Genomic DNA, 15726 nt, shown 5'->3' on the forward strand with positions numbered 1-15726 from the left:
AATCCTCGTATTTTTTGCAACATTCGAGTTTCCAACAAAGGTGGTGTGTTGCTATGGTTTTTAAAGATGGCAGTAAAGACTTTCTTGAGAAAGGGCAATACCATAATGAAACTCAACAACCATATGAGATCGACCGTAATTTGGTAATGGCAGCACCGATGACTATGGGATTGTATTTGATGTCTAATCCATTCTTCAACTAAATTAACAAAACCATGTCTATACAACACCTTGGAATTCGAGAATACAATGGAAAATTCAACTTGTAAACAACTAATTTCCAGGTTGCAACTGAACTCGTTACATATTCCGGGAACCTTTTCTCCAGAAAATCTGGATTTACAACATCGAGCGCCACTAAAATTTTTAAATTTTTAAATAAAATGGAATAAGAAAAACAAGGGAAAAGTGCATGCTACAAAATTATATAAAATTACAACTTAGGAGAGGACAGCCTAATTCAAAAATTAAGAAGTACCCTAAAGAGGGAAAAAAGTTATGAGGGACTAAAAACGGATTGGAGGACAGACTTAGCCTCACCTCCACCTCTCCTGCAGTTCTTTCCTCTCGGACAAAACCCACGTTACAAAAATTGCCACGACAAGGGCAACAATTGTAATGAGAAGCAGAGCGTAGCTGAAATCTTCCGTAAGCGAATCGTAGGTCCGTGAAGGTGCCAGCTGGGTTAAAAAGAGATCCACTCCATATGTAAAGACAATGGTGGTTGACTCCAGCTTTGCAGGTACTGTAATTATGCCTCTCAGGCCTTCCACTTTAAGGGCGTGTGTCACATAAGACTACAAAACAATCCTTGGATCAGTATAAAAATAAACAATTACATGAAAATATTTACTAAATGTGGATGTATACTATATTACATGGACTCGGGTGCAGGTATGTATCCATGCATTGGACATGTCAAATATCCAAACACGAGGACACATGGACACAGCTAACCATTCATTTTATCTAATTATCTATAGAGCAAAGTAACGTTTTTATGTAACATAGTGTCAATAAACATTTAACTCATTTTAAAGTAACAATATAATATAATTGAATAATTGAATGGATATGTTTTTAAGTGCATGTCTAACCAAAAGTGTCAAGACATATATCCCATGTGTCCAACACGGGAACTTCACTACTTTTGAAGAATCCATGTAACAAAGGATGTATATAAGTCAAAATAAGAACTGCAACAATTATAATTCAATTCCAGGGTTCACTTAGCTAGCCCAACTCTGTTTAGAGGCAATTAGAGAAACCACCAATTCAAGTTACCAACCACAGACGAGCTTTGTTCATTTGCATGTCAATGTTATTTGTAGGAAGAATCAATGATGCAATTATATTAACATGACTTTTAAATTGGTTCAGAACTTCAGATGCAAATATCACAGAATCACAGCTCTGGGCCATATTCCTCTTAATAAAAGACTAACAAACATGAACTGGCAGTATATTTCCCTCAAGAATTCGACATGGTTCCACCAGATCATTTTCATTTCAATTTAACATTACCTTCTTATTTTGTAAGTAAAAGCAAATATTTCATTGGTTTGTTAAAAGTCAGTAGTCACCTTTTAAGAACAAACACCAAGTTGCACCAAATTACATATGAAACCCAGCTTCTCAACCATTTCTGCAATACTTACCAACTATATTTGAGAATAAAAAATCCAGTGTTGCATGGTTAATCACTATCATCCGTGTCTTTATCCCATATGGATGGGGTCAGTAAAAATCTCTTCTTCTGTTCTTTTCCATTATATCCCATGTCTCCTTTAATATATATATATATATTTTTATATAAATTATTTTTAATTACTTAATGGAAATGTAAGTTTCAGTCGGCCTTTATGTGGCTTACCTTCGGATCTACATTGTATGTAATCATACCACCCAAGTTATCTAATTTTATCATGAATAAGCGCTATTCCTAGTTTTTCCCTCACTCATTCATTACTAATCTTCTGTTCTTTTCTATTATATCCCATGTCTCCTTTAATATTTAATTTTTTTATAAATTATTATTAATTACTTAATGGAAATGTAAGTTTCAGTCAGCCTTTATGTGGCTTACCTTCGGATCTACATTGTATGTAACCATACCACCCAAGTTATCAAATTTTATCATGAATAAGCGCTATTCCTAGTTTTTCCCTCACTCATTCATTACTAATCTTATCTCTTATAGTCACTCCTATCTTCCATGGTAGCATCATCATTTCCTTTACACGATTGTTCTTGTTTCTTTTTACCAACACTCTACTCCGTACAATATAGCTGGCCTAATAACCGTCCTATAGATTTTTTCTTTTAATTTATTTGATATTCGTTTGTCACATAGGATACAACTAGCTTGTCTCTATTTTTTCCACCCTGTTTCAATCCTACTTACTACATCACAATTTATCTGCCCATCTTTTTGTAATGTTGACCCTAAAAAATGATAGTAGTTATTTTGAATAATTCTTGGTCTTCAATTGCAATATTTATAAATTTATAATGTTATCTTCTGTTGTGTCGCGTGATTGCTAATCCCAAAGTTTACTATAAGTTACCTGGATTTCAGCCAGGGCAATAAAGATAAACATAGGAAGCTTCAAAATTTTCGTCAACCAACTATAAGTTAATTTAGCGCCAAAATACCCTAAGTCATTTTGTGTGCTTGTCAAATTAAAGTTTAGCCAATTACTTCCTTAATTTTCCAATTACACGTTGAATTCCACTATAATATATATATATTTTTTGATAAGTAAATTCCATTATAATATTTATGAGTGCAGCAAGATTCGAGCATAGCATATAACTATACAATGTTACGTAGAACCAAGGATTGTTGTGGTATGTTCTGTAGAACAAAACTGGAGAATCTAATTGCAAGGGTGGTTTTCTTATATATAGGGAATGATTAATGACATTAGTATTATTAATATAAACAAGTAGTCCATTTATTACTGGGAATATGAATTATATAGACTTAATCGTGTAAAAACATTTAAGTATATATAAACACAAGTTAAGAGATGTTTATGATCCTTTCATTCCATGTATTTTTCTCCTAAAAGATACTCTATTCCATTAGATATTTGATTGATAACTTAATTTGTCAGCTTATAAAAGTAAACAAGGAAAAGAAATAAAAGAGAATCTTTTGATTCAATAAGTTTATTGTTTTGAACAGCTCCACATTATTGGAACGTGTGCACTAAAAATATGGATCCATGCCATTACTGTTTTCTGGTTACTATGGACAGTACTTTCAATTTTGATTTTTGCTGTACATTTTTTTTACTACTTTAAGTTGAGAAGTACCTAAAAAAAAGCAAGGAGGGAACCAAGAAAAATTAGACAGCAAACCCACATAACAGTTTTAGGAACGTTTAAAAAGTAGAAAAAAGAGTGATACGGGCAATGCACCTGTGGAATGATTGGTAAAGAATCCGTTAAGGGTATAATCCCTTCCTCTTTCTCGTCTTGTGTGGGGTTGATTGAGCGACGAGGGTCGAGAAAACGCTTATCAAGTGCCAAAACCTGTAAAATGTTGACTTACACTCAGTTTTTATGCATAAGAATGTACTAAGCAACAGGTACCGATTCAGGCATGACTGTCATCGAAGAAAGAAAAATAAAACAAAACCAAGAGAAAGCAGCACAGAAAAGAGAGAAGCAGAAAGACAAAATGAGATCTCAATAAGCACTCAAAATTCAGATTTATTCATGATATAAGCAAACCTGATCGCCAATAGTGCCAATAAGAAGCTGCTTGGAAGTTATGCCCTTGGCTGTGGATGTGACTGCCATTGATTTCACAGAATGGGTGAAGAAATAAGACTGTGACTTTGTTATGACCTCAGGACGAGAATACGAAGACACAGGTGAAGTAAGATTATGCTTTCCAAGAACAAGCTTCCAAATATCTTTGTTGTCCTGAGGATGGTAAATCATTAATTTAGAAATGGCAGAGGATCTTACAGTATGAACAAAAGAAATGCAGATCATTCAAGTTCCAACATATACCGCTCGGGACTGATCATAGATCTCAATGACTGCCATCTCATATCTGTGTGCTCTTAGATTGAAGTAGTGGTAGACAACCCAGTTCTCACTAAAAACCTTCAGAGAGAGAAAGATACATACTGGAAAATTTAGTTCATCTGTGAAAATATTGAGCTTGTTAGGTAAAATTTTCTAATAATAGTTTTCTGTTCCTAAAAACAAGAAAAAGAAAACAGTTTCGAGTTTGGTTGACAGTTTACTAAAAACTGTTCTCTGAAACCTAGATAAAGAAAAAGAACCTAATTTAAGAAAAGAGTCATTTTTATTATCTATAGAAACTATTTTGTGTTTCCATATTTTTTGAAAACAGTTTTCAAATAACTAAAACAAACAAGCTCACTGAAGCTGAATATCTACACTTACTGCATGGACAGGACCCTGCGAACCATGATGAGTCATGCGGTGCAGTATACGACCAGTTACAGTATCAATAAGATATACGACTAGCCATGATTCCTCTGGGGTTACTGAACCAATTTTACCAATGGCTTTAGGAGCAGCGGTAGCCACAAAAAGCAGATTTTTTGATATATATTTATACATCACATCTTGATCTGCTATTACCTTCGCTTGAGTATGAACCACCTGAAGAAAATAAGACACGATGATTATTGTAGTCCACAGACATAGCCATGAAACTTCGATAAACCCTCATGAAATCCCACAAACAATAAATCTAGTTCAAAGAGAGCCAAAGGCCATAAGAAAGCAAAGGTATTTTAATCTAAATGACTATAATATGGCTGAAAAACTTTCCTTCACCAATCATACAGTTGAGGGAAATGCTTAAAGCACTATATGAACGCAATGATGTCAAGAGATAAGTGATTAAGTTTGAGAATACAATATCTAAGTCTCATAGCAGCCACTTTGTGCAAATAATACCAACGTAATGTCTTCGTCCAGTCCACTCCCCAGCACCATACATTGGCGGGACTCAATACTCAGTACTGATATAGAAACTTGTTCAGGCCACTCAAAACCCCAAAATTACATATACACAAGAAACTAGATAATGCCCTTCTGGAGTGGATACAAAACCGACATTTAATGATTTATTGTTCAACACATTAATAATACTATCCCAATGCTTAGAGCAGGATAGTTGTCATGTATTACCATAGGAGAAACTTGTCATATTTTTCATTCCAGAACATCAAAAATAGTAAAATGACAAGTAAATGGCATGAATAGTACAAGAAGGGTTTGACTAGAAAGACTATACATGTTAGATGTGTAGAATGAAGGCAGGGTGTTTGTATTGATACTTTGAGCTGATTATTCATTCTTATCTTGTGTAATGATTGAAGATGAGTCATGAGAGGTCAATTATCAATTATGACAATTTAAATAATAAAAAAATTGATACCTCTAATTCAACTGGAAGTATCACTCAATTCAACTATAAGCATCACTACAAAAAGATAAGTCTACAACAGTACAGACATTTAAAAAATAATAGGAATAAGAAGAAAATTGCACCAAGTGTTTCTATAAAAACAAAAAGGGTTAACTACAATGACACCCCTAAAGGTTTGGCTTATTGACAATCACATGAGAGTTGGCCCCTTTTTGAACATTGACAACCCCTTAGATTTGACAAAGTTAACAAAGGCACCCCTCTGCCACATCTGAAACAGTGAATTGACATTATTGCCCTTTGACTTGATAGGTGACTTGTTTGGAATCTAGAATTACATATTTAACCTTTACAACTCATTAATTAGACCAAACTACACTTATATGCAAAAAAATGCCACTAAAAAATGTGGGTGAAATCCACCTTCCAAACCCTTGTATCATACCCACCACCATCACCACTCCACATCCCAACCACCACCACCACCCATATACATACATCATCAAATCCAGCCTAATCACCATCCAAATCCACACACATGTAAGAATAGATCTCATATATATATATATATAAATTCCATATTGAGAGAGATAGAATCACAGTCTCACAGACTCATATATATATATATAGAGAGAGAGAGAGAGAGATCTGCAATTCTATAAATTGCTTGAATTTTCCAACACGTTGAGAGAAGTTCATGGTTGGTTGGTTAACATTGAGGTGGTGGTCAATTATTTTAGTTTCTGTGTTCTTGTGGTGGAAGTGGTTGCGTGGCAATGGTGGTGGTTGAAGTGGTGGGGTGGTAGCGATTCACCAGGATGGTGTGACCGGGAAGAACGTTGGTTTGCATTGGCAAAAGCGTTGCAACGATATTCCGATGATGCCCGTGAAGAAGATGACGACGTTGGTTGCTGGTGGCAAAAGGGAAACAGAGCTTCTTCTCCCTGAGGAAGAAGATGAAGCGCCACAAGTGGGTGCAACCCACACGCGGCGACGGTGGGGTGCGTGAGCCCATTCCGGTGGCGGTTGGGACTGGAAAATGGGTGATCCGACCCCACGATGCCATCCCTTCCCCTTTGACGATGACAATCTGAGACTTACAAGGCCCAAATTCAACTCAATCTGGACTAATCTAGAACTCCACATCATACCTTGTTGCTCGTCTTCAACACATACTAGAACAACGATTTCTCTGATTACCCTCAAGGTGGCGGTTTCACAGTGTGGCCATGGTGGGAGGAGGTGGCAGTGGCCATGGTGGTGATGGTGTATAGGAGGTTGAGAGGTGGCTGTAGTGGCGGTCATGTTTTTTGGGGCAGTGGTGGTAGGTGAGGGTGATGACTGATGACAGGTGCCTAAAACATGTGGATAATAATGATGGGGGTATTTCGGTCACGTAAATGTTTTAATATTTTAGATTAAGAAATTAACTATCATCTGCCTGTCAATAAGACAAACCTCATGGGGTGTGAGTGTAATTAACCCTAAAGAAAAAATATTTAAATGACAATGAAAAAGATGAAGAGATATGACATTTATTAACAAGTATTAAATAAAGAATGAGAATAAAATCTTCAAAAACATTCATGAGAATAAATACCTCATTCAATTTTCTTGTCACGGTTGCAATGACCTTTTCTGACTCTGAGGGAAATACAATTGACCATAAATCCTTGGACTCAAAACAGTATTCATCTGCTACCTCGAGAATACATTTGTTCTTCAAAGCATGACCCCGCATAATGCTTTTATCAGCCTCAATGGAGTACCAGTATATGTTCGCAAACTCACGATTGAATATATCAATAGCCTCTGGAGTTCTGGGGTATAAATGGGCATGCTGTCCAGCATCTATCAGTAGATGGAGGCGTTGTTCCGTTGAATCAGTAAATGGCAGTGGAATAACTTGCACAATAGAATGATCAGGGCCCAAAGAATTAAGCTCCTTCCCTGTATAAGTATCAACAAAAGAAAGAACACCGGGGGCATTTGAACTAAGTCCACATCTGCCAACTACAAGAACAGATGGATTCTCATCCAATGCGTGATGATGAGGGACCTGCCACTGATATAAATTAAGCCCAGTGGGAAATTCACATCCTTCTGATTTCCGAAGAGAATGCAGTAAGTGAGACCAGACAACTCGTCCATCTCCTGTGTGCAAAGCAAAAAGTTTCCCTGCCTTAGTAAGTACAATGAGCAACTTCCGGAAACCATTGTGATCTCGGGTCATTTTGCTTTTCTCAGAGCTTTTTAACCTTATTCTTTGTATAGCTACTACTTCTTCGGGGCTTGCAAGCATTAGAGTTCCTTTAAGCTTCAGCATGTGTCCCTTTCAACAAGAGAACATCATATCAAAAACCCACTCATAAGGGACAGTCAATGAGATGCATATAATATTCGATGTAATGATTACAGGGTTGAAAGATATGAACTGATGAAACAGGAAAAATCCAATCTCATAATTTTGCACCAGTGCCCTTCTGCTGTAGGCAGGAACCCGATACCTTGGCAAAGGGAAAAAGATATGTTCAAAAAGTACTTGTGGCTCTCACCTTTTCAGGATGTGAATCCATGTAATAACAAAAAATTGAGAGGAAAAACTACATTGATTAATTATTATTTATTATTTACTTTTGAACAGGCAGGCTAAGTTCCCAGACCCATGGCTATATTTTAATATTTTAGAATTTTAATAAGCCATACGTCAGGCTCAATCTTTTCAACTCAATATCAGTCAACAATAACTAGTAGGTACTTATATCGTATGGACTACGCACCCATGTGAAAAAAAAAATTAAATCTTTTTTCTTTTTTTAGGAAATAAAAATTCTGTTAAGGATAACGACCAAGAACAAAAGGTGGACAAGATGTACAACCAATGAGGACAAAAAACTGGACATAATTGAAAACCATTCAAAGTTTTATGGTATATTATGAGTAGATTTCCTTTTCCATAACCACTGGTTACTATGATAGACCACGGAATGGGCACCACACTCGTAACCATACAAAGTCTGTAAGATAAACATGATTATAAAGATCATTTAATGCAAGAGAATCAAAATTAATATGGCGAGAAAATGAAAAGGGAACTTACTAAAGACTTTATCTTTAACAATTAGTTTATTTATCTGTTTAATCTAAATCATTATGCATATTTCATTGTATAAAGGTATTGCAAGTGAAATTACGCAGTAGTAATTCCAAACCCAGATATAATGGAATCCAATCATGAACTTTATTAAGAGCAAGGCTATCAAGAGGCCTCTCTTGTGACAAGTCATGAGTTCTCTCCTTATTGATCACTAAATTGAAATAATCTCAAGATCTGTCAATAAAAAGACAAAATCAAAGCGATCTTGTAATAAATTTCTTCAGCCAATGGCTATTAAAGAGAGTATATGGTTCTTGTTAAGAGAGACCTCTAGATTATATTTTCCATATACTAAACCGCAATGCTTTAAATGACATAATGCAATTTTACTGTAAACAAGGAATTCTAGCATTTCTAAAGCCTCTTACCTTGAGCCATTCAAAAAGGCTGTGCTCCACTTTTGCTACAGATACACCATCCTTTTCAACAGGTAATTCCGATACTGTTACATCTATAATTGAAGCAAGCCCATCCTCTCTACTCCAGACAATCGCACCTTGTTGCAGTAACAACAGAGAATGATCTTCCATGACAATCAAAGCCCTAAATCCATAAGACCTGTCTGTTCGAACATAATTGTTAATGAAGACCTTATGCACATGTCCCCTCTGGTGATCCAGCTCAATGCTCTCCTTAAGCAAATCATTACTCCAATCATTAACAAGCTTCACGGTGAGGTGAATCTTACTACCTCCTTGCTGAACTAGTGCCAAAGCTTCTTGGCCCTCTGATAATGAAAGAGCATCACTAACAGCTGCAGCATCACCAAATTTGTTCACTACCTCTAGCTTGCCTTCATTTGTCACTTCTATAAGTACTATAGTTGAACTGATTTTTAAAACAAACATCCCCGTAAGCTTAGAAGGCAATATCTCTGCCATTGCAGTAGAATCCTGAATGAGATCTGAAACTTGCGTCTGGTAAAAACTAATTTCTCCATTCCTGAAGCTTACTGATACCAAAATTGATCCTGCGGAATCCAACATCACCAGTGTGTCGCTTGCAACTACTGCTATTTCTCCAGAGAAGCCACCAGGTAACGCTGCACTGTTGTGCTTCATCAACTCGCCATTTCTTGGGTTAATTTGGTAAACGTCAAACTGGGACAAACCAACGAATCCTACAGCATATATTATATCACTTCCAAGAGGCTGAATTAACTGCTGAACCTCAATGCTGCAAACAGAAACACATCATATGTAAACAATTTGTAATGTTAATCTGAAAGTACAAACTGACATATTAATTTCTTGATTTTCCAAACCCTTCAGTTGCTAACTCCTTCTTCCAAAGAAGCTCGCCATCTATGCTTGAAACAGCGTGCAGACACCCATTACTGTAAATAATGATCACACTGTCCTTGTCGACTTTTAAATTTTTCTGCATAATAATGCTGTCATTAATGTCGCTTCAAATAATATTTTTGTGGAATGCATTGCATAGGCTGTATCAAGGTTAATGAACAGAGAAGAGTTTGCCAGAGCAATTTTGAAGAGAGGCAAGGAAAACCCAAAAGAACATGGTATATAATAAAAGGAAAGGTGCAAAAACACATATTGAACAGACACTTTAACCTAGAATAAGCAGAATCTGCAAATCCAGCAACTCATGATTTTGCAACTAATTTAGAGAATGGGCAGGGCAGAACTTTTGATGGTGACAGTAATCATCATGGATTAAGGATATTAACTGTAATAAAAATTAATTTTGACAAAAGAACCGCATAAAGTTTGTGTAAACAGTGTGTTGAGTACAATGATCTGCGAGTGAGAGAGAACGATGTCCATTGACAGGTTTCCAGTAAACATGGAACGTCATTCAAAGGATTCAGCTAATATAGAAGGTTATCCACTAACCGGAATTGATAATAAAGATTTTGACGCTTTTGAGCCCAGTAGGAGAGACTCCCACACCATCTGCCCGTCAGGAAGGTTCCATGCTCTTAAAATACTTCCCCCTGAAGAAAGGGTAATGACATCTGGAGAAAAATGAATGAATTAAACATTTAATGGACCATCCAAGGACTACATGGTTGATAATGTCATAGACTTCCATTGGTAAATGCAAAAAGCAAAAACAATAGTGGCAAATAATGATGGGAAGAGCTCATTTTCAAAAATAACTTTTTTATGAATAAACAACCAAAATCTTCTGAATTCAGTAAGCAAATCATGTATACCATTGCAGATCACAATGCGAATATATATATATATATATATATATTCTTGAATATCACAATGCGAATATTTATGAATGTTTAACATAAATCTTCTAAATTCAGTATGCCAATGATGTATACCACTGCAGATCACAATGTGGGTGCTCAATGTTTGTTTCCTTTCCTTCTCTTTTTATTCCCTTATTTGAAAGAAGTGATGTGAGAACTAATCATCGTAAGGTAAATGAAACATAAAACTTTGTTCTCTTAGGTCGAATATTAGAATATTAGGCAATTTCTCTTTCTAAATCTTTTGGAAAAAGGCATTTCAAAACATGTGGCTTTTTAAGTACTTCCATATATGAGTCTAAGATTTAATATTCCTTAGTCCGTAATTAGACAAGCGATTAGATTTTCAATGCTAATCTACAAGGATGAAATTTTGGGAAAAAAGAAGAAAGTTATCTTGGCTTTGCACCTGTAGGAGAGGAGATTGCAATCTGTAAGAGAATATTAGAACAGAAAGCTATCATGAGTGCTATCTCTGAAGAACAAAGGCTAAGTATTGATTGCCCATCACAAGCAGAAACAAGATGATACTACCTACTGAGATATTGTACTTTTTAGAAATTATCAAAACAAATGAATGATATGGGGTTAATGAAGATTTCCTACAAAGCCAATCCCAAGCTGTAAATTTAAAAACCCACTATTGAGACATGTAATGTGGTTTACCATTATTGCCAGGATCTTATGATCATCAACCAAAAGACATAACACAAATTAAAAAAGGTAATTTTCTAACTACTTTGGAGTATTCATGTAAATCTTTCTATAAGCATTCCAGATGTAACATATTAACATATCTTACACAAACTCCTTAAAAAATGTGTGAAGTATCTGTCCCGGACGCATGACATTCAGACATGTGTATGGGTTATGTTCCCAAGGCGTATGGTTGGACATGCACCTAACAAAATATCTAATAATTTGAATTTATTATTTATGTAATAATACATAAAACTCTTTCATTGTTATTATTTTTCTGTTTCAAATGAATGACATTATTTTACTCTGTCAAAGAAAATAAAAATATTAAATACTGTAATATGAATATTTAGTCACATGCCCTGTCCTTAGGTTTGGCGATTGATAGATCTGATGCTCACATAGTTAAAAACTCAAGGCACAGTAAAGTGATAAGTTCTCTAGGAAGCCTAAGGGCAAGGGGCAACATAAGACACAAGCCTTCTTGAACTAAGACGCATGTGTAAAAAAAAAAAAAGAGGTACTAAATATAAGTATAAAGAAAAATAAATAAATATACAGCATAAACTAATAATGATCTAACTGTTGGAACTTTGTAATATCAATTCAATTGATTCAGTAAATTAATATGCATATATCTTTTAATAGTTTGCATATAAATTCAATTAAATCAATATACATTTGAAGCGTTTCAAAATATGAAAACAATTAATTAAAAGTATTTTAAATTATAATTTTGACACGTAAAATTTGTAGATCAAATAAACCAATGCAAAAAAAATCCTTTAAATATGCATATGCATTAACAAGATCTGTAATTCTGTACATAAAAACAAAACAATATAAAAGCAGAAATCATGTAGATTTAAAATATATAATATATTATCATGCAAATTCAGAATCAAGCACCACAACCAACTAATGTAAATAGGCACCATAACCTCGTGAATTTCGTCAAACATACGATAAGATTAAATACGAACATGATGTGGGGTACATAAATTCATATTCAATTAAATGAAGAGGAAAATGATAGGACTAAAAGATTAATAAATAAGAGCTCTGACTGAAGGGACTTCGCCTGGAGTAGGTTGACGCGCTCTGGTTGTGTCTTAATGACCTGAGGCCTTTTTGGAGCCTAGGCATGCCTTTAACCGCTATGCTCAGACACCTACTCGCACCTGACACATGTACCAAGTACATGTAACAAAGTTCTAGATTGGTATATAGAGAGAGGAGCAGGTTGAAGAATTTGGTTGACGAAAATTCTTCTATTGGGATCTTGACTAGTTTGTCATGCATATTTTAGTATTTTCTTATTTTATTTAATATTCATTTTTATCACACGGACACGCTTTACTTCAATTAGGTTCTAGAAACCTTGGTGCCTTAGTGCCCATTGAGCCGTGCCTCTAATAACTATTGAGTACAAAAGAATTTTCCACTACAATGCTTGATGGAAAAAGTATGCTAAAGAAACTAAAACCTGAATAGTAATGACCAATTAACTAAGCTCCTAATAATGTGACTCACATAACATAAATTAGACAAGGAAAAAGGGGCAAAATTACATTTTCCAAGTGCGATATCAATTTCATCAATGGCATCGTTAGTCCCAAGGACATGTCTCCAAACTGCACAAAACCAAAACAAAACAAAACAAAGTAAACATTAACTTCCCAAATCAAAATCACAAATCAACTAGTAATTCTAGCTAAAACTTTTACAAGATAAAGAATTGGAATTACAAATCTCGCCACGGCGGAGATCAAGCGATGCAACAACGTTCTCTTCAGTGGATACCACGACGCGCTTTCGTCCTGTCTTTTGAGTGTGAAACACTGCGTCCTTTACTTTTCCTATGTACTGTTGATGCCTGCAATGACAAATTTAATCCATTAAATAAAACTAAGATCATAAAGCCTTTGAACGAATGAATGAAAGAGAAGCACAATCAATTGAATATCAATACAATAGAACGATGTATCAATACAAGTGATATGCGTGTACGTGCGTGTTTGTATATAGGTATTGATATAGGCTAAACAGTCCATAAGTCCGAAGATAAATTGAACTGTCAATATAATCCATATAAAGGAAGTGATATATATGTGTATGTGTATGTATAGATATAGATATACACTAACCAGTCCATAAGTCCGACTTGATCTTCGTAGAGGGCATATGAAAGGTATGACGATGATAAGAACAGCAGAAGAAGGAGAAAAACCCTAATCGCCATGGCCATGGCGACTAGTTGTCTCTTTCTCTCTCTAGAATCGGTTCTCTCTCTCTCTTTCCCAACGAAGGGGATCTGGAAGTCGAACTTTACGAGAGGTATCTTACGAATGGGCGACTTCACGACAGCTTTATTAAACTTCTAGCCGGCTTCAAATTCTACTTGTTTTTCGAAAAAAAAAAAAAAAAATTGAATAAGATTAATTGCAGGAAAACCCTTTAAATTGTAAAAAACTTTAATATTAACCCTGAAATATTATGCAAGTTTGCATATAAGGTCAACGGCCTATCGTTATTAAGAAATATTTCTCGCTACACAATGAAACAAGAATAATATATGTATTTTTATTGTTCGGGGAGGCTAATTGTAAATTATCCAAAAAAATAAATTGGGATTTTTCATAAAAGTTTAATGATCTGACTTAAGACACATAAAGCGGAAGCGAGAGCGAGAGTGAGAGTGAATTTGAGAGCGAGAGTGTGAGCATGAGAACGGCATAAATAAATCTTGAGAATTTAAACGAGAGCGCGCGCGGAGCGTAAGAGTAGGAGCACGCTTAAAATGTGAGAGCGATACATGTTGAGAAGGATTGTGTGACTTAGGATCTGACTATTTATTTATTATTATTAACAATTACTTATAGTTTTATGATGCTTTAAAAAGTGAAAAAATAAAAAATACTAATTCTCTTATGTTGCATTTGCGCATGATTAAATTGGAATGGAATGCGATTAAGAATGGAATAAGAACAGGAATCGAATGGCCATTCTCATTCTATTATTTGATTGTAAATATGAAATTTGTAAGAATGGATTAATGTAAAATTTAGAAAATAATATATTTCAAATTGAATTATCTAAAATACTCCTATAAGTAGCAAATAAATTAAATTGACAAAATAACATTATTTTATAATTTTTTAAAAAGAAATGACGGCAGTGGTTGATGGTGGTGGAGGTGGAAAGTAGTAGTGGTGTAGGTGGTGGTGTTGGAAGGTGACGACGGTGGTGGCGGAAGGCAGTGGTAGATGCGGTAATAGTGGAAGACGTTAGTGGCGTAGGTGATGATGGTGAAAGGCGGCGGTGGTGGTAGTGGTGAAAGATGACAGTGGTGTAGGTGGTAGTGGTGGAAGGAAGGAAGTGGAGGTGACGGTGGTGGTGGTGGTGGTGGTGGAAGACGGCAATAGGAGTGGCGGTTGTAGAAGATAATGGTGCTGATGGAAGTCAGTGGCGGTGGTGGTGGAGGTGGTAGTAGTGGTAGAGGTAGAGGTGGAGGTGGAGGTGATGGCAGCGGTAATGGAAGGTGGTGATGGTGATGGAAGTTAGTAGCTATGGAAGTGGCGGTGGTGATGGAAGTTGGTGGCGGTGGAAGGTACAGGAGACAGGGATGGTGTGATGGTGGTGGAAGGCAGCTATAGTGGTGGCAATGGCAATAATGGTGGTAGAGGTGGTGGAAGGCGATAGTGGTGGTCGAAGGTGGCGGTGGTCGAAGGTGATAACATTGGTGGAAGTCGGCAATGGCGGTGGCCAAGGTGGAGGTGGCAGTGGCAGTGGCTAAACTCTAAAGGTAATAGAGGCGGCGGCGGTGTGGTGGTTGAAGGTGGCAACAATGGTGGCGGTGGCAGCGATAGTGGTGGAAGGCAATGGAGGTGGTGGTGATGGTGAAAGTCGGCGGTGGTTGTGGTGGAAAATGATGGTGGTGATGTTGGTTTTTGGATTTGGAACATGAAGGTGTTTTGGGAACTTGATTTTTTTAAAAAAATTTACTTGGAAATGGAATGGATTTTCATTCCCACTTTTTATTATATACCAAATAAAGGAATGGTTGGAATGGACATTCATTCCATTCCTACACACCAAACTTAACGTTCCATAATGATGTGTTTGGTATGCAAGAATGAGAATGAGAATGGAATGATTATTCTCATTTTATTATTTAGTTGCAAATATAAAATGTGTAGTGTTTTGTTGCAAATATAG

General features: G+C 35.9%; 1 protein-coding gene across 1 annotated transcript; it reads right to left on the reverse strand.

The window, feature by feature from the left end:
• Nucleotides 1–170: 170 nt before the first annotated feature.
• On the reverse strand, nucleotides 171–13861 carry LOC132286999 (uncharacterized). Its single transcript, XM_059789456.1, has 12 exons — nucleotides 13656–13861; nucleotides 13257–13384; nucleotides 13080–13142; nucleotides 10439–10560; nucleotides 9847–9962; nucleotides 8951–9758; nucleotides 7026–7757; nucleotides 4429–4650; nucleotides 4027–4122; nucleotides 3742–3936; nucleotides 3427–3540; nucleotides 171–797 (listed from the first exon to the last, which is right to left on the reverse strand). Exons 1-12 carry the CDS (start codon nucleotides 13754–13756, stop codon nucleotides 537–539), a joined length of 2958 nt encoding a protein of 985 aa, XP_059645439.1. The 5' UTR covers nucleotides 13757–13861; the 3' UTR covers nucleotides 171–536.
• Nucleotides 13862–15726: the final 1865 nt, after the last annotated feature.

The sequence above is a fragment of the Cornus florida genome, unplaced genomic scaffold (genome assembly GCF_030987335.1).
Source record: "Cornus florida cultivar Cherokee Brave unplaced genomic scaffold, ASM3098733v1 CherokeeBrave_3.0.0_Hap2_Chr11, whole genome shotgun sequence".
Lineage (NCBI taxonomy): Eukaryota > Viridiplantae > Streptophyta > Magnoliopsida > Cornales > Cornaceae > Cornus > Cornus florida.